The following is a 19,763-nucleotide window of genomic DNA, read 5'->3' as shown; positions in this document are numbered from 1 at the left end:
GAAGCCCAGTGGTGGCTGCTGCTGTTGTCGATTCAGTACTTACCTTGAGATATACTTGCCCTGCTGGACCACCTGGACTTGAAGGTTGGACCAATTCAAAATGACGTTTAAGCTTTTAGTGTGCCTATTTGGGGATGGATGGCCTTCAGACCAGGGTCAAGAAGTGCTCATTGAGCACCAACTGTAATAAATAGCTTCAGATAAGCATAGATTATGACTCTTGCTCAAGTCATTTTATACGTTTTCACAGGAGTGTGCAAGGCTGCAGACAGAATTGGCCCTTCCCGGTTTCCATCCCACCTGCCCTCAACCTGCCTGTGTCATTTGCACTGGGTGAATGAATGAATCTCGGACAACTGAGCAAGCTGGAGACACTTTGGGAAGAAGATCAGGCTTTATTGTTTAAGCCAGACATGTCTGATTTTTTGTTTTTGTTTTAAAACCAAAATAAATAAAAGTCAGGCTGTGAGTTTGAGGGGAGCCCTAGGGTAGCGCTAGCCCTGAACAGGCAACCTCCCTCTCTCCACTGGCCCCCTGGCTTTGGCAAAGGTTAGACACTAGGATTTCTCTCTCTCTCTGCAGAACTAAAGAACAAATATTGCAGTCCCACATAAACCCTTTTGTTGACAGCCTACCCCCAAACAGTGGGCATCACTTTTGGAATGTGCTGTTCCCACTAGTGAAGCAGCACAGATTCTTAGATTATAGAAAAGTATTTATTCACAAGATGGCACACTCTTTTGGTATGGCTGGCAGCACACAGAGAAGATAGATGGGGGCAGGAGGAAGCTGTATGTCTCTCAGTAATGCCCAGGGATCAGCCAGATGAATATAGAGCTGGACATCTCCTGTCAAAGACAGCAAAGATGTTAAGGTTTTCTTTTCTCTGAGGGATGGGAAAGCTCTGACATGACATGGCATGACAGCATACACAGACCACATTCAGAAGCTCAGGAGATTGACACAGAATAGAAACAGGCTTAGGCGGAAGTGCAACAGTGGGCGCATGCTATGTGTTCTGTCCAAGAGGGTAGGCTCAACCTAGTTCAGAATTTCTCTCTTCAACAGCCTTGCCAATCAAGTCATTGCTGCCATTGCCGCCAAATGACATTGTGATGACCGCACGGGGGCGGGGGGGGGGGGGAGGAAGGGACAGCCAAAGCACTGAGGTACATTCTATCACTGGCAGACCACTGTGTAATTACTGTGATTGAAAGCAGTTGCCAGATATCAGCAATGGGTTAAAAAAAAAGAGCGAGCCAAGAAATGGCATCAATTCCTGTTGCAAAGGCCACAAAGTAGAGGGGGATTGACTGGGGCCATGCTTGAGCCTCTGGACTGCAGGCGGAAGATAAGATGATATCAGCGTTCCTAAGATCAGTCAGTATATTCCAGTGTGCACACGGATGAGGAAGCAGTAAGAAATCTCACGTGGGATCAATTTTGAGCTATCTTGTTAGCACACTACCTACTGAGAGGGCTAGGAAATAATGTTTAATTGGTTTCACTGTGTCTCTCCCCACTCCCCAATTAGGGCTGTGTTTGAGAAGCTGTGTAATTCAGGAGAAAGCCAATGAGAAGTAGGTACAAGCTACTCCATAGCCGAAGTGCATGCTGTCCTAAACTCTGCTCACACAGTCTAAGCATAGAGCTAGGAGAACACAGGGAAAGAATCTATCCAGCGACAAGGAAACTGGGTGTTTATATCCATGTTTGAGCCTCCTGGGACAAGTACAGTGGTACCTCCGGTCGTGAATGGGATCCGTTCCGGAGGTCCGGCCGTATCCTGAAATTTTCGCAACTGGAGAGACTGCTTTTGCGCACACGGCAGTAGACCGCTTCTGCGCATGTGGCAAAACACTTCCAGGGTTCCTGCTTTTGCAACCCGAAGTTTACGTTACCATAACCTGAGGTTCCAATGTAAATATCTTGCTAGAAAGGTCTGTGGAGGTCAGAGACACCAACATAAAAATGTTTCTAGCAGGCTACATATCAATTATGCTAAGCTGTTGCAACTCAGGCCTCATCCAAAAGTTTTGCAATGACAGAAAATAGGTCTTTTCTTTAAAAAAAAAAATACTTCATCCGCCAATTCTATATACACAAGTAGTCCTTTAAAAGCATTGCTAAACTCAAAGTTAAGACTAAAATAATCATTAGGGAAGTAATTTATGAAAAAGGTGTGCAGCAAAGGTGGAATCCCGTTTGCGTGAAACTCAGGAAAAAAGTGCAATGTGACTATAGCCCATGAAGAGGGGGGGGGACATTAACTTCTGCTCAAGTAATAGTAGAGACTCAAATTTTGCTCTACATGTGGTATTACAGACAAGAGTGTGATCTAAGTATCAGTCCCAACATTTTCCTATACAAAACATTAATTCGTGGGTATTTTTTTATTCCCAAGTGTAGCTTTCTCTTGGTTAGAACCTGAAAGCTAAGCAAACCTGGAGGCTGAAAGAGAAGTGGCTTTGGTGACTGTATAAAAGATTATTTAGTGTCCACTGTATACCAAGTTCCTACCCAGGAAGGGATATTAGGACTACAAATGGTGACAGTTTTGAAAAGAGCACGCCCCTCCCGCAAACAGATTAGTGCCTGGGCTGAGTTATAACTTCTTCATTAATGGGGGAGGGACCCCTCCTGGAAGAAGAGTGCCTGAATTTGAGCTGTCTGTGCGTGTATTCAGCATGGGTAATGCTAGGCTGCTAAACCACAAGAAACAGCAGCAGTGATTTAGGGTGCTAGCCCAGGATTTTCAGTACTAGGGTTCTCGTGCATAAGGAAAGGGAATCTAATCTCATTACACAATTGAAGAGTTATGCCAGATCAAACACTTCTGGAGAGGAAAAGGGAATGAAAAGACATCATTCCTCTCGTCCTTCCAGGTGGGCACATTTGTGTTTGTGATTTAAAAGCAACGCCTGCCTCCTGAATCACTGCTGGGTTGGAGACAATGACTCGGGCATCATCTGGAGTCATCACAGTCTCAAGAGAGAGACATTTGTTTGGAAGGCAAATACCAGTCCCTCTAAATACCTCATTCTGGGGACTGGGGCTGGTTAGTCCCAGGGTTCTCAGAAAGGACATGGGCTTGTGCTGGAGTGATAACCCACTGTTCCAGAAGTTTGATCTACAGCACACAAAAGATAAAACCTAACACAAGCATTCTGGACAGGGTCACTGAAGAGGCAGTTCCTCAAGAGCAAACAAGAGATTAATAACAGGCGCCTTAAGTTAGCTTACAAGGTCTATAGTTAAGGACATAGAAAGGAAGTGAGCAGACAGAGATACACACACAGTGCGCTGCGGAAACCAGTCCAAGAGTATTTAAGACAAGCCCTTGAAAGAGTCGAGGTTGAAGGCAGTGTCCAAAAAGCGCTGCAGCTCAGTCAGATGGTTCTTTTTGTTGCCTGTGGCTGGTGCGGCAGCAGGTTCACGTCCAGCATACCTAGCATGTGGAAAGGAGAAATAGAAAGGTGGCAATTTGTAGCTGGTGTCCTTTAACTGCTCATCTGTAGTCATACTGGCCCTATATGGGACTGGCAGAGTTCAAGACCGGGGATGTACTTTGGGCCGTGCAGCCCTGTGCTTTTCTGCCCCTGGGTCAGCTACCACAAAGTCACGTGCGGGTTTTTTGTTTTCTGTGTTCTTTGGCAGTGGTTGCCCCACAGCTTATTTGCCCTCTCCCCCCAGTTTTCATGCTAAAACAAGGTTTCCATGGGAAACTCCAGCCTGCAGACCCATTTTCATGCACACCTGTCAATCAATTGACATCACTGGAGTGATGGGAGCTAATGGGTGTGGTTCAATCCTACTAGATGCTGCTTCACCAGCGTGTTCCCCCTTCTCCCCCCACCATAGGCAAATTCTGATAGGTGGGCAGGATTGTTCAGCTATCAGTTACCCAATGTAACTGGTGGGGGGGGGGGATAAGGAATTTGGCCTGCTGGGTCAGAAAGGTCTTCCAACCTAAGCTTAGGTCAATATGCGCCCAGTGCAGCTCAAGTACCCCACAACCAGCAAGTGGGGCAATACCCTTCAGTTCCCAGCACTATGTCCAGTTATGTAAGCCCACATATGGAGTGCAGTACTGTAACATTCCCAGGGTCCCCTAACCAAGGCCTGTTCCCAGATGGTTGAGTCCAGACCTCCCTTAAAATACTTGCTGCTCTTTCCTCGTTCTTACTTTAGAGCATCCACACTAGGCATGTGGAGGGAGAGACGTTTACCTTGGAACCCACCCACACCTGAGCAGAGACAGTTAAAACATTCATTGAAGTACCATACCAAACAAAATAGATGGCCACAGTATACCAATTTCCCAATTTAAAACTACTGTCCTAATTTTCACGACACCTATCCTCTTCTACATACACTTTCCCAGCCTGCTCCAACTGTAGTACCACTTGCAAGGCGATCTATCACCAACTACTACTCTGTTCTGTGGGAAGGATCTTGGTGATTTTTTAATACGTTAATGTGTTTTTGTGTTCTCAAAATATGCAAATTTATGTTACTTGTAAGCTGCCTTGGAAAGTGGGATAGATTAATAATTGTAAAAAAAAAGAAAGAAGGCAAACAAACATTTCTCTATTATAACCAGCCCTTTGGCCTTTAACAGCATGTAATCTTTTATATGGGTTTATTGGCTTGCTTGCTTGTCTGTTTCCGTTACATGTTTTGTGCTCTTGTTTTGCAATTTTATTTTGCAAAGCACCCTGCAATCTCCGAAAGAAGATGAGTATACAAATTGAATAAATAAATACTTTTTTGTCACATCTCATTCCCTCTGTCTCTCACAGCCTTTCAATAGTCATTTTCCAACTGACGCTCTGTCACTCGCTAGCTCAGTTTGACGTTTCGTTCTACTCCCCTACCATCCAAGAAGAATGAGTGGAAGGAATGACTGCCACAACTGTATCTACCTCCAGAGCAAATATCTGAAGCTTGGCCTCCACCCACTGATCTGGCACCTGACTGTCAGTAGGCGGTCCTTACCACACTGGCTTTGCCCGGTCAATGGTTGTGCGGAGTCTGGGCTTCACGTAATCATAGTATCCTTGGTTTTTGTGCTCTTCTTGACACCAAACAAGGTCTGCATTTGGGTATTTATGGAATTCCTTCAGCAGGAGATCAAATGGGAATGGCGACAGCTACAAACAACAGAAAGTTTATAGTTCACAAGGACTGTAGCCACCCAGCAACAGACAAATTGTGGTGGGGAAAACAGCAGCCTTCGTTTGTTAGTTCCATGCAGTAAGAAACAGGTTGCATGCAGCCTTTTTCTTTTAGTAAAAAGCTTTTGGAGTCCAGAAATATACTTCTTAATCCCAGAAACATTATACTATTTGAAGTTTGAGGTCACTCTTAAGGCCAAATGCAAATGTAGCTTACAACTGTTATGACATGGGCACAAACCACTTTTCCCTGAAAGTAAAGGCAGATTGCAAGAATATTTACCTCGGCACTTGTTCATGGATCAGATGGGGAGGAACAAACCCCCAGGGCTTAATGGAGATGTCCACTATAGGAAACTCAGCTGACCTGAATCTCTTAAGTATTCTGCAGATTGCTGCTCAACACCATTAAGAGTCTGTTTCTAGAATGAGCTCCTTGTTATATGTTTGCAGCATGCTTGAACAATAAATGCTCCACTTCAGAACTTTAGTCTGTAGGGCTCAACTGAAGTACTAAAATGTGTCCCCTGGAGGGGTTTTACTGCCTCCAGAGCAGTGCTTGGAAGGTTAGACTAGGCTATCAAGCCAAGAGGTTTGGGAGTATCAATTTAAAATTCAGCCCATACCTCCTCCTAAAATGCCTTTCAGTTTAAAGAGAGAATCTAAAATACTTCATTTCAGACCTCAGAAGGTCACACGACAGACTCACATTGACAATTTTGAGCAACAGAAATAATTCCTGCACCCCCCTACCTGCTCCACCCTTGTGATCGCCACGTCTGCTTCCATCTTCCGAGTCTTGCGCTCTCGGGTGAGCTCATAGTAGATTTTACCAGTGCAGAAGAGAACTCGCTTCACCCCCTCTGGATTCTGCGCAGCAGGACCGTTTTCTGGGATGACACGCTGGAAATGAGTCCCTGCAAAGGAGAAGTGTTTTTTTAAAAAACAACCTTATTTATATAGTCCCATCAGCAAGTCTGGTGCTTTACAGACCAGAAGAGGATAGGTCCCTGGTTCTAGAGAGCTTACAATCTGAAAGTTCAACACAGGGAAAACAGAAGAAAGGAGGCAGGGGTAAACAGGAAAAGAAAATGCTGTTTCAGTTCAACAAGCTTAGGGTTAGTTACAGATCAGTTAACAATTAGCCCTGTCAGACACAGAACGTTTATTTAGACACAGTGTTTACATGGACAAAACTGAGCCCAATAAATATGCTTAATGTAGAACCAAGGTAAAGGGACCCCTGACCATTAGGTCCAGTCATGGCTGATTCTGGGGTTGCGGCGCTCATCTCGCTTTACTGGCCGAGGGAGCCGGCGTACAGCTTCCGGTCATGTGGCCAGCATGACTAAGCCACTTCTGGCAAACCAGAGCAGCGCACGGAAACGCCGTTTACCTTCCCGCTGGAGTGGTACCTATTTATCTACTTGCACTTTGATGTGCTTTTGAACTGCTAGGTTGGCAGGAGCAGGGACCGAGCAACGGGAGCTCACCCTGTATCGGGGATTCAAACCGCCGACCTTCTGATCGAAAAGTCCTAGGCTCTGTGGTTTAACCCACAGCGCCACCTGCATCCCTTGTAGAACCAAATGCTGCTTAAGGAAATTTTGGTTCCCAGCTGCCCATCTTGAATTTTTGAGTTCCTATTTTAGAGTTAAACAGCAGTGGAGAACTGGTTCTTATGCATGGTTCTCTTCACAGGGACTTGAAGCAAGGCAAGGTACTGTCTTGCACAAATGCTGCATACCACAGCAGCAGCAAAGCCAGCAAGTTGGTTCCCTTAGACCTGAGTTCCAAAGCTCCCAGGTCTGAGGCAAGCAATAGCTATATAGTGGCTTCAAGGGCATGATTTTATTTATGGTGATCACATCTGGGGTGGGGGAAAGGTGGTTTTAGTTTTGTTTTATGTATTTTGATCTTGTATTATTATGCTGTGAACTGCCCTGAGATCTAAGGATGAAGGGTGGTATACAAATTTAATAAATAAAATGAAATCTGTCCCTGAGCATGCAGAAGAATCGAGAAAGATCAACATCATTGTGGGGTATTATGACCCTCTAGGGAAAAAAGACAAACCAACCGATGCAGCACTGTGTTTTATTTCTGGCTTTGCTAATCCTGATTGTCAGGGGGCAACTGCTACTCTGCACTGACAACCTGGAGAATGCCAAATTTAAAGACTGAGTTAGAGGCCACTTTGACTGGGTCTTGACACTCTCAGGGCATAAACCAGAGAACTCTGCTATTGAACTATTAATGTGGAACACTGCTGCAGTATTTAAAGTGCTGAATGTGAAGTTCTCCTGTATTCTCCTAGCAAGCTGAATTAGAAATGAGATTAAGCAAGTGCATACAGTGGTCTCCCAAATCAACCTTTCTAGGAATCTGCTCTGTCTGGCTATATTTCTACCTACCAGATGGAGAGAACAGGAGATGGGAAGTGTGGGAGCAGGTATTTTGTGGCCACACAAAAAAATGGATCAGGTTTTTCTGCAGGGCACAGCTGTTCCCAAGCCAAGGCTATGGTTTCCTCACCTGACTACCAAGTCACATTTATCTTCTGCCTGGCAGTGGAATACAAGGGAAGAAATTCCTCCCTGAACCCAGTCCCAAGCCGGCTGTACCTGGCAACATGTCGTCAAAGCTGGAACGAGCTTCAGGGTGACGCAACAGGGACTTTGGAGTGAAGACTATCAGCTAAGTCAGGAAAGAAAAGATTCCAGAGTTATAGCCAGTATGGGATGGAAACACTTCCTGAATTAAGTACTGAATTATTATACTTACATTCAGGAGTAAAAAAGCCCAATAATCTGAAGTCAGTCAAACACAGATGTTTTGAAGCAGTAACAATATGACCCAAAGTCTACTAGGAAAGCACTGTCTATCCAGACATGTCTAACACACACCAAGATGATGATAATTACCAGGAAAATATCAGTTTTCATGCTTGTAATTCTGCCTTATTGAGTCATAATTGTTTTGCCTTAATGAACTGCATCATACACACAGAATGACTTAGGGAAGAATCTGTGAACCTCCAGACATTGCTAGACTCTGAACGCCCATAAAGCTCCAACCAACATGAGCAGGGATGATGGGAGTGGCACCAGATCTCCCATTGCTGGCCCAGAGAACAGCAACACAAACGGGATACACAGAAGGCTGATGTGACTGAAGGTTTAATTGCCCACTTAGTATTAGTTTTGTGCGTGCCAATGAAGTGGTATTGTGTTTTGAGTATTCAATGTTCCTTAAAGGTAAAGGGACCCCTGACCATTAGGTCCAGTCGTGGCTGACTCTGGGGTTGCAGCACTCATCTCGCTTTACTGGCCGAAGGAGCTGGCGTACACCTTCCGGGTCATGTGGCCAGCATGACTAAGCCGCTTCTGGCGAACCAGAGCAGCGCACGGAAACGCCGTTTACCTTCCCGCCGGGGCGGTACCTATTTATCTACTTGCACTTTGACGTGCTTTCAAACTGCTAGGTTGGCAGGAGCAGGGACCGAGCAATGGGGGCTCACCCTGTCGCGGGGATCCGAACTGCCAACCTTCTGATTGGCAAGTCCTAGGCTCTGTGGTTTAACCCACAGCGCCACCTGCGTCCCTCAGTGTTCCTTACACTATTGCCAAAAAAAAAAAAAACCAGTGTTGATGTCTTGTGAGTGAGCACAACTGTGTCAAATTTGCACTCACTGTGATACTGCAGGAGATCCTGAAACATAACGGATCATGCAGATCAACTTCTGAGGACGGCAAAACACTTGGGACAGCTCAGGAAACTGAAGGTTTTTATGCAGTTTTATGAAAAATAAAATAGATCCATCTTTGGTCTGATCCAGCAAGGCTCTGAAGCTTCACTCTACTGGCATGACAGCTGGATTTGACCCAAACTAGCCTTTTTCCATCAGCAATGACTCTTGAATCAGCCTTTCTAAGTAATAAATGGGCAGGAGCTGCACAAATACTTATCACTGAAGAGCAGCAAAGTTGTGCAGTTTGAAGGAGAACAAAAATAATACACTTTGTCCAAAGGCATTCATTTAAGAAATCAGAAACAGAGCTCCCATGGAATTGGGTGCCGTAAAAATACTAAGGAAAAACACTTTCTGGATAATCAGAATTCATCAAGGATTGGTTGGCTTGCCAGACCACTTCTAACTTATTTCTGGTTCCAGGCTAGTGGTTCCAGCTCTCTCATACTGCAAGGCTTTTGTCTTTCCTTGATGCAATGATAAGATAGAATGCCAGGGGAACAAAAAGGCTCTACAGGTTCCCAAGTCATTTCATCATCCCACTTGTGTGCTGGACTTGGGGGGAGGAGAAAGCACATGTTCTTTCTGAAGTGAGGAAGTCATTCTACATACTGACCGGCTTCCGAAAGGGGAGAAGAATCTGCCTCCGCACAACATGGAAAAAGTTTGCTGGTGTGGAGCAGTTCACTACAATCCAATTGCAGTCGTACAGCTGGCGCACATCAAAGTCATCTAGTTTCTTCAGGAGGAAAAAAATACAAGAGCCATAGTTAATGGCTGGGAAATGCTGCAGGCATAAACAAATAGTCAAACAGCCAAAACACGGCTATAATAAAATCAATTGTACAATATACTCTTCTATCACATACTTTGATTGCTAGTGGAGGATCAAGTATGAATTTTAATACCCAGGTAGGAGTAACACAGCACTGAGACTCATAGAGGCTTCAAGGACATAACCTCATTCATGGCTGAGGACCAAGACACACAAGGCCGCCATTTCACATGTTACATTAAGAAGTCCTTTCCAGAACCACTTCTTGATACTCTCAAGAAATAGGGACTAGAGTGTGCTTAAGCACAAAAGGAAGGAGCAGGAAGTACTCTCACAGACTTAACTCACCGGAAAGACATCTGGATCATCGTTGCACATCTGCAGAAACCTCTCTGGTCTGGCGGAAGAGTGCTCAGGGCCCTGCAAAAACACAAGGACTTTCAAGGATTTGGATTAAAACTTTATTGGCTAAACTGTATATTGACTGAAGCAGTTTAGGCACCAGAAGCAGCCAATATTAAGGTTGGGGGAAGAAGCCTTTGTTCCACAATTTTATCCTACGGTTCTGATTGTGTCCCAATTTCATTGTTTTGCAAAAGGAATATAGCAGCCAAAGGCTTTGGCTTACTATCTGATTCAGACTTTATGATGGCATTCAGAACACCAGGCTCTATTACTACTAATACTTCATCTTTAGCCATGCAATACTTCATCTTTAGCCATGCATGAACTTACAATGGAAGAGGCTATGCTAAATTTTTCCATAACCTGCAACATACTTATCAGGGTCTACTGTAGGCACCCCCAACCTTCAGCTCCTCCAGATGTTTTGGATTTCAATTCCCATCATCCCTGACCACTGGTCCTGTTAGCTAGGGATCATGGGAGTTGCAGGCCAAAACATCTGGAGGGCTGCAGGTTGGGGATGCCTGGTCTACTGCCTTCCTATTCTCAGAGCCGCCTTTTCTATGAGGCCATTGCATGGGCCACGTCTACCTAAAATCTAAATCTAAGATAGGCAAAAGACTGTTTAGGAACAATAATGTTTTCTTACCATGCCCTCCATGCCATGGGGCAGCAGCAGTACGATGCCGTTTTGTCTCACCCATTTGGCCTGTCCAGAGCAGATGAATTGATCAATAATACACTGAGCTGTATTATGGAAGTCACCAAACTGGGCTTCCCACACCACTAAAGCGTTGGGGCTGGCCATAGCAAAGCCCAGCTCAAATCCTGCAATGACACAGATTAAAAACAATATGCTTTTCTGGAACCTTATGAGTGGGAAACTCAAACAGTACCAAATTAACTTACCCTCGATTTCTGTAAGGAGCCATGAGGTGTACTTACCTAGCACTCCATACTCCGAGAGGGAGCTATTGCAGACTGTGTATGGAGCTTGGTTTGGCCACAGATGGTTCATGGGAATACAGGTCCTCTTGTCAACATTTTGATCATGCAAGACATGGTGTCGGTGGCTGAAGAGGAAAAAAAGAAAGCTCTGCAATTTAACTGGTTAGAGTGACCAGGTGAGGCATTAAAGCAAGCACACATGCAGTCCAATCCTAACACGGAGTTAGGTACACCTAACTATACAGCTTTAATAGATTTACATTGCTCTGGGTCAAGGTGTTTCATTTGCAGCTGGAAAAGCTTTAGACCAAACTCATTATTGTGACCTGCTGCTAGGTACAATGACACTTTGAGATGTAATGTAACCCCTTAGGAATGCATTCTTTTTTAGGGGGGCACTTTACCTGAATGTCCCTCTCTCAACATCCTGCCCGCTCAGTCGGATGTGGATTCCCTCTTTAAGGAGAGAGCCGAATGCCATGTACTCTGCTAATGCCCAGTCTACAGTTCTATTATTAACCAATTCTCCACGTGTTTTTAGAATTCTGCTCAAACCTGCAGAGAGAGAGAGAGAGAGAAGAAAAAGTTTTCAGCCTGCCTTGAAGAAACTACAATGATTGACTCCAGAGTACAGTCTTAACTCTACGGATGACTCTACGATGGCACTGTTCACATTCTTGCTTGAACTCAGCACCCAAAATACCTTGAACTACTGCTGCTCCAGAGAACATGGGGTAAAAACATTATAATATAAGGGTGTAAAAAAAAAAGTGGTGAAGGAGAAATTTGCAAAGGATGTTGTAAGCATATGGTCCTCACAGACCGCTGCAGACATGACTAGTACTTAGCCCACTGTGAGGCATGCTCAGTATGTGCTGGGCAAGAGCACAAGTGCCACAGTGTCCCCCTCTCCCTAGTGCTCAGATTATATGTGAGTCTCCCCATACAAGAACATCACTTCACTGAAACCCCTTCATGAGTAGGTTGTTTATCCACAGCATTCCCACACTGACTGGCTCACCGTGTACCTAAGAGTCCACCATACCAACTAAAGGGCAATGGAATGGTAAGGATTATTATTAACAAGAAGTCCAGTGTTGCCTTTTCTCATGCAGCCTTCACTACATTAAAGATGAACCCTGAGGAATGAATGGCTATCAATGTGGAAAGTCATACCACCATGAATTGTGAAGTTTTCAACAGGCACTGAGCTGGCCACCTTTCCTATATGGGCCAAATCTTCTTCATTCAGACCAGTGGAAGGACAAGTCATGCTTCTGGGCTGGCCATCCAGAGTGAAGAAACCTGGGGAAGTAAAGCAGAGCACATTTAATGCGATGAGCCTCCCATTCATAGAATAGTGGAGGAAGATCTAGTTTCTGGAACACTAAACTATGTAAAAGCGGCCCTTTCATTGCCTTTCTCCCTTTGAGAAGAAGAAACTTGGCAAAGAAACCATCCTGAGCTAAAAACTGAACAAAATATTCCTTGCCAGAGCATCTGCAGAAAGGACAAAACTTGCTCATAAAGTGCCCCTCTCTTTACTGTCTGTGCATTTTGTTTACTAAGTGTGTAATGCTCACATCTTTCTACAGTTTTTATATGGGATTTCAGTACTTGGAGCGTGGGGCAAGTATCTCTTTTTAGTGCCAGGAGCTGCATGTGTAATCCCCTGGCAGCAGAACTACCTTTTAACAAAAGTTTTTAGGAAGCAGCCAGCGCCTACCAGGCCACGGAGAATCTAGCCAATGCTTGATGTGAAGGATTTTCTCATCCTTGGACCTGGCAAGGGCCTCTTCACAGATCTTATCATACTTGGAAATTTCCTCCTGAAATGCATAACCAACACAATGTAAGAGTTAGAAGGGTGAACCTAAACTGAAAAATTGGCATTAGTTCATTCTAAGTAAAGAGAGTTCAGGAAGCATTCTATTATATCTGCATTCTATTCCATTATTATTTATTCATTTTATTCTTAAAAAATATTAAGATACTGCTTTTCCTTTATAGGAAAATGCCAACGCTGTTTCCAACATATTAAAGACCATGAAAACTAGTGAACAAAAGGAAGACCACCAGAAAACAATAGCAGCAAAACCATGTGATATGGAATTTCAAGCTGCTCATCAGTTGACTGATGTTGACTTATTTACTATATTTCCTTCCAACACAAAAGGCCACTGTCCTGCTACAATCAATATGGTCATAAAAAGGCAATGTAGAAAATAACACAGATGGGGGAGAATGTATACCCAGGAGAACCTCCTTTTTAAAAAAGGAATAGGCCCCGAAGTTGGGAGACATTGCCCATATGCTGCCATGGAACTCAGGTGGCATGAGGGTGGTGCACAGACACAAGTTATCTGTCCGTGGGGTGGCAGGCTGAAAGAAAATCACATGACCTGCTACAAGTAAGGCATACTTTTGGGTTGGGGTGAGTTATGGAATTATCTAACGTTTCTGCCCCATCTGCAGGATCTTCAGATCTGCCCCGCTCGCATCTTAAAGGTGTCACATGGGGTGAGAGTGAAAACTATTTGCTCCAATCCAAATTAACCCCATCAGAATCTGCCAAGAGTGCAGAACCCATAACAGCTTAAATAGTGCTAGATGGGGTGGGGAGATTGTGGCTGGATGATGCACACCATTGGGTATTTCCAATCCTGGCCCCTCTAATCATGCAGGGTATGTATGCTTCTAGTAAATCCTAACTCCCCTTCTGCATGGTATATTAGTGGGTCTGTGGATAGTGACTTTTTTCCATTCCCCTTGTTTACCACCATTTGAGTCACCAACTTGTATTTTTAGTCTGCAAATAAAGGGAAGCCTATCACCTGGCAACATGAAGAAATATAATTACAACTTATCTTAAATATGTGTCACTCTGTATTGTTTTGCTTAGTTACAGAATGACAATAGGCTCTTAAACTCCTCTCCATGACAGTTAGCTGTTAGACATGACACAATAAACATGGTTTTAGACTGATGACAGAAAACTGTTCTAAGGTTTAGTGTAATATTTATAGGACTAGAGTGGAGGAGAAATTCTGGGCTAAGAAATGGCAATAGCATTAGCAAGATGGAACCAGCATTTTTTAAAGAGTTTTGTTGTTCTGAAGCGTAACCACGCATCATACTTAAACCTCTCTGATATTTTGTTCAGAGCTTCATCCTCCCCGTTTAGCAGAATGCTTCTTCAACTTCTTTATATTTCACTTATACTAGATTCTTTTCCTAGTTCTTTTTTGAAAACGCTGTTACAACCTTCTGTATTCAGCTTGAGACGGTGACAGATGATCTTGCTATATATGCTAAAGTAAATTTTAGTTTGCACTTCCTTGACCTCAGTTGAGCTTCCTTCCGCTTAGTCATTAAAATAAGATTATACAATATCTCTAAGAGGTTAAAATGGGTCAGTAGCTCCAGATTGACTGTGAAGACATAGATGAGTGTACCTCATACTCTGGCTGATTTACCACTCCTTGTGAAACTAGAGTCTCAGCATATTTCTGTAGCACCGGCTTCTGCTTTCGGATCTGCTTGTACATCAATGGCTGGGTGAACATTGGCTCATCCATTTCATTGTGCCCATTGCGCCTGTAGCATACCTAGCACATTTGGATAAAAAAATCAGAAACCGCATTATGCTCTATCTTTGAAAACTAAAGGAAGTTCCAAGCACCAAGTATTAACTATTTGGAGATATCTGATGCAAAGAAAATTCCAGAGGGACTAATTGTGATGACATTTTAGCAAGTTTCAGTGTAATCTAAATACCGGCTTACTTGAATGAAAAAGGGAAATGTTAATGACACAAACAAAGGCTTATGGGTTTACGTTTTAGCATGTTTACTACAATATATTTATGTTTCCTCTCAAACATATTATCATACCCGCAGATCACACAGGTATCCCCCAAAACAGGAGGCAGCACTTACCAGATCCACCACTACATCTTTGTGGAAAGTACTCCGCCATTCAGCTGCCACATTGCATACATACACCACAGCCTCTGGGTCATCAGCATTGACATGAAAAATGGGTGCATTAACCACCCGGGCCACATCTGTTGGGTATGGAGAAGAACGAGCCATTCGAGGGTCAGTAGTGAATCCAATCTGCAGAGGATAATAGAAGCAGTTTAAGTAATTGTGAAGAGTGCTTTATAGGTGGGTTTTGTTTTTTTTACTATTGATTTGTCAACTGTTTTATATAATTTGTTGCAACTGTGATGTTCTACTATATTATTTATTGAATGTAAGCCACTTTTTGACTCCTGTAAGTGAAAAGCGGCATATAAATAAAATAGAATGAATGTTTGCACACCATGGTTTTTTTCATTCAAAAACTTCAAAAAGTTGTAATCAGCATTTGTTTTCTTTGCGTACAATGAAGGCTACTTCAAGCAAATCTGTAAGGGTCTGGCAGAACACTGAGAAACTGGGGGGGGGGGGCAGGATATCAGTTGCTAAAGATAACTGTGGGAGGAGCATCTTAGATAGTAGCCCCTCCATTTTTCATGCCTACTGTCTAGCTTCTCATGGCTGCTAACTGATGAATTCCTATGTGTCTCTATTCAGTAAAGGCTTCCCTCCCCTCAAAAACCAAACTGGTCAGTGATGACCTTCCTCTTTAACAGTGGAACAAGATCATTTTACTGGAAGACCCTATCTACTAGCATGTTTTGGAATCATCAGCATTAAGATACCTTAGGAAGTCCAAGATGAAATCTAGTTCATTCTTATTTAAGTCACTCCTAGTTCTCTCGTCTAACCACTAAAAAAATGGTCTTCACTAGGCAAGGCTGAAGTACTGCTGTATTTGCTTCAATTTTTATATAATCGCAACTGTGCAATAATTTAGCTGCTTTTATTTTAAGGTTAATGGTAAAGAAAGAAGCAGTGAATTCTTGCTGCTTAACAGAAAAGCTTAGCTATATCCTGGACTTCAATTTCAAATGTTCATTTGACAAATCTGAGGAAAGGAACAAGAGAAAAACCAACTAGTCTCTTTTTGAAGAGTTTTAGTTTTCAAAGAGTTTCCACAGGTGAGACAAAAGTAGATGCATTTCAACAAGACTGCCAGCAGCCCAGAAAGTCTTCAGTTCTGTCAAGATCCAGGAAAGCCAGCATGAATAAGAAGATGAGCCAAACCATTTTCTCAATGAATTAGCTCAATTATGAAAAGCCAGTGCTTTGGTTGTGAACTGTTATAGCTCAGCCAGCAGCAATCTGTGAAGCGGGCATGGCCTTTCAAGATGTTTTCCCATACATTTTGGAAGGAAGAGAAATCTGATTCAGTTTCAGTACATAACAGCATCACCCAGCTTCTACTAAAAATGCACACAACCAAATTCAAAAGATCACACTGGTACTCTTCTTGGTAGATTTTGAAGTGGAAAAAAGAGTTAGGGAAGCTGACATTATAATGAAATCCATATTTTACCTGGTTGTTCACTACCACGTGAACAGTCCCATGTGTGGTATAGGAAGGCAGGTCACTCAGGTGGAAAGTCTCATAAACTATACCTTGCCCAGCAAAGGCAGCATCTCCATGCAAAAGAATAGACATCACCTTTGAGAACCAAAACACAAACAAAAGGCTTGTCAATAATCTTGAAGCAGTAAGTGCCCAGAACTGAATGCAGACTGTAGTGATGCTCTTTGATGAGACATAACTGGCTAGAGAAGGAAGCAGGTACAATAAGCAGTGTTTGATAGCTGTAACTATTTGGCCACCAAATCAAAGTTTTTCCATTTTGTCCACCCATACACGTACAACTGAAAAGGACCAACTTACTTTCTTCCCTTCGGTGTCCCCACAATAAAACTGTTCTGCCTTTGTCTTGCCCTGAACTACAGGATTAGAAGCCTCCAAGTGAGATGGATTTGCAACCAGTGAAAGGGTGATGGTTCGGTCAGTGACACGATTAATCCTCCGATGGTACATTCCCAAATGATACTTTACATCCCCTGAGCCCTGGGGAGAGAGAGTGTAAAACAGATTAAGTAGCCTGGGCCTTTGATGCTGTCAGTTTTCAGAGCCTCATGTTTGGTTGCAAAATGTTTGTGGTTTGAGTTCTTTAGGAGGGAATGAACTGGAAGTTCAAGGTGCATGGAGTGCTCATTCAGATCTATCATAGAGACGGCCAGAACACAAACACAGAACAGGGAATGAGTGGTGCTGATTAGAGACTTTCTTTCTTTCTTTACCTCTGTTCAAATTGATGAGCTTTTGCAACTATCAAGAAGGAATCTATCCAGAATGAGATCTCAGCACTATTACCTTATATGCAGATACCTGTATGAGTGGCTGCTAGGAATCAATAATCATGAACCATGGTTACATTCGGTATTATCCTAGGTTACCTGTGAAGTGCTTGGTATCTCACAAGGCTCATTTTAATAAAGCCACCACTGCTCAGAACAAGGCAGCAGTAGTACTACTACTGGATCATAACCTGTATTATCTACTCTGGAAGCTCAAGTTCTATGAAAGGCCAGGTTCAGAGAACTGAAAAATTCACTAATGACATTCAGTCACAACGGAAATGACATTCTGTGCTGTGTAAAAAATTGCATATAACTTCAACACTGTAGAAAAGCTGTAGCCAAGCTGGCCTCACTGAACAAGTGACAAAAATACTGGAAGGCAAGCTTTTAAAATCCCACATGACTAAGCTACATTCCGGCGATTACCGTATTTTTCGTTCTATAGGACACACATTTTCCCCTCCAAAAATTAAGGGGAAATGTGTGTGAGTCCTATAGAGCAAATGCAGGCTGCGCCACTAAGCCCAAAGCCAGAACAGGAAGACGGAGCACTGCGGAGCGCTCCGTCTCGCTGCTCTAGCTTGGGGATGGCTGCACGCACAGCCTCTCCAGGGCAGCGGGGTGCCTTCACCCCGCTGTCCTGCAGAAGCTAGCAAGGCTGTTCCCAAGCCAGAACAGCGAGACGGAGGGTGCGCACAGCCTCTCCAGGGCAGCGGGGCGCTGCGCTCCAAAGGCTTCAGGGATCTTTGAGGCTGGCGGTGGGGGAAAGCAGCGCTTTTCCCCACCGCCAGCCCCACAAGCTCTGGTGAATGTACCTTGAACGCACCTTATTTTAGAGGGGGAGAACAAGAAATTTTTTTCCCCCCTGTTCTCCCCCTCCTATAATCCGGTGCGTCCTATGGAGCGAAAAATACGGTATATTGTTATAACTGTGTTATACACATGCAACACCAGATGGCGCTGTAGAGTTTGGTCCTTCGGCAATGTGATTTTCCATTATGAGATTTAGAACTCGTTTTCCTGTAACACTTTTTTATGTGTCTAGATCCATCCTAAGAGAGGATGTTTGGAGGGGAAATGGGTACAGTGCTGTTGCTTCTACTTTCAAAGCTAACTAATCATTATCTCCCCGTGGAGTGAAGTAGGAGGAGACAATTCAAACACAAATTAAGGAGTAACTCACCTCATCGGCAGCTTCCAGCTTAGAATCAAATTGGCAGAATATCTGCTCCAACTCCTTTCTGATAACGTTGGCAAGCACATTCAGACGCCCTCTGGAAAACCAAAACCACATTTAGCAAGAAACTGTGCAGACTTGTCTTGGAAACAAGATTCTTTGACTCATTCTGACACACCTTCCCTTAAAGTAAAAAAAAAAAAAGATTGTAACATTTCTTGTTTATAAAAACATCTACCACTACTAGTTACAGTTCATGTGACACTTATTCATTCATTCATTATTAAAGTCATATCTCACTTTTCCTACAGGGACCTCAAAGGAACACACAAGCTTCTATCCCTCCCTGTTCCATCTTCACAACAACCCTGTGAGGTGATGATCAGCCCTAGGCTACCCTGTGAGTTTCATGGCTGAGGACTGCACTACACTTCACAAGTTCTGTGTTTGTCTTCACAACATGTCTGTCAGATATAAAAATACCAGTCATTTTAAAAGTGGGACACTGAGCTGAGAGAAGAAAGACTTGCCCAACATATAAATAAAATTAAATAAGGCCATGGCAGAGATGAGGTATCAGTTCAGGCCTCTCAAATTAAAGAACAACTTGCTAGCCAGTGTTTCTTCTAAGCACTCTTAGAACTCTCTTCTCATAATCAGCTTTCTGTAAGGATGACGTTACCTATGAGGCATCCCCATGATGACATAATCCACTCCTTTTTGGCTAGACTTGTCAATTATTGTCTTTAAGGCGGGGATCAGCACCTCACAGCCTTCCAAACCAAATCGCTTCTCAGATGACCATTTCCTATGCAGGAACTCTTCAAATCTGGAAAACAGAAGATATACGTCATTTGTCCGACAAGAATTGCCACACAACCAACTAGAATGACTCAAAAGCTCCAAGAAGGAAGTGATTCTGAAAGGAATTTATCTCTGCACCGTGACCCACTTGCTCTGCATGGGATGTTCTGGCAGTTAACCCTTCCCACTGTTTTCCCTCACAAGCTGGACATCAGAGACAACAGAGGTGAAAGATGCATGTGGAGAACCTTCCTATAACACCCTCCTCCTCCTCAATCTAAAGCATTGCGGATGTGGACACAAACAGGAGTTGGAACATCGGTAGTAGTTAATGGCTGAAGAACTTCAATTGCATTAAACTTACAGGCATAATAAGCATTACTCAAGAGCTGCAGAGGAAATAGCAACATAATGAGTTGCATTATTCAAAAGAAAGGGAAGAGTTAAAACCCAG

At 43.5% G+C, this 19,763-nt stretch overlaps 1 protein-coding gene across 6 annotated transcripts in view; it reads right to left on the bottom strand.

Annotated features, from left to right (window-relative positions):
* Nucleotides 1-375: 375 nt before the first annotated feature.
* The window catches only part of OGDH (oxoglutarate dehydrogenase), a 55,563-nt gene continuing 36,175 nt past the window's right edge, over nt 376-19,763 (bottom strand). For all 6 annotated transcript variants that reach the window (XM_083713464.1, XM_083713463.1, XM_083713465.1 and 3 more), the window contains 17 exons: nt 19,188-19,334; nt 18,512-18,602; nt 16,856-17,035; nt 16,502-16,630; nt 14,995-15,174; nt 14,512-14,664; nt 12,783-12,885; nt 12,233-12,361; nt 11,461-11,611; nt 11,054-11,181; nt 10,758-10,936; nt 10,052-10,123; nt 9,545-9,667; nt 7,802-7,874; nt 5,931-6,094; nt 4,999-5,153; nt 376-3,448 (listed from right to left, as the gene is read on the bottom strand). In XM_083713464.1, the coding sequence (XP_083569590.1) occupies nt 3,328-3,448; nt 4,999-5,153; nt 5,931-6,094; nt 7,802-7,874; nt 9,545-9,667; nt 10,052-10,123; nt 10,758-10,936; nt 11,054-11,181; nt 11,461-11,611; nt 12,233-12,361; nt 12,783-12,885; nt 14,512-14,664; nt 14,995-15,174; nt 16,502-16,630; nt 16,856-17,035; nt 18,512-18,602; nt 19,188-19,334 (2,278 nt within the window). In that variant the 3' untranslated portion in view covers nt 376-3,327. The remainder of the gene's footprint in view (nt 3,449-4,998; nt 5,154-5,930; nt 6,095-7,801; nt 7,875-9,544; nt 9,668-10,051; nt 10,124-10,757; nt 10,937-11,053; nt 11,182-11,460; nt 11,612-12,232; nt 12,362-12,782; nt 12,886-14,511; nt 14,665-14,994; nt 15,175-16,501; nt 16,631-16,855; nt 17,036-18,511; nt 18,603-19,187; nt 19,335-19,763) is intronic.

This window comes from Podarcis gaigeae, assembly GCF_964106915.1.
Source record: "Podarcis gaigeae genome assembly, chromosome: 15".
Taxonomy (NCBI): domain Eukaryota; kingdom Metazoa; phylum Chordata; class Lepidosauria; order Squamata; family Lacertidae; genus Podarcis; species Podarcis gaigeae.
The sequence above is the reverse complement of the archived record's forward strand: the minus strand, read 5'-3'. Positions and strand labels throughout refer to the sequence as shown.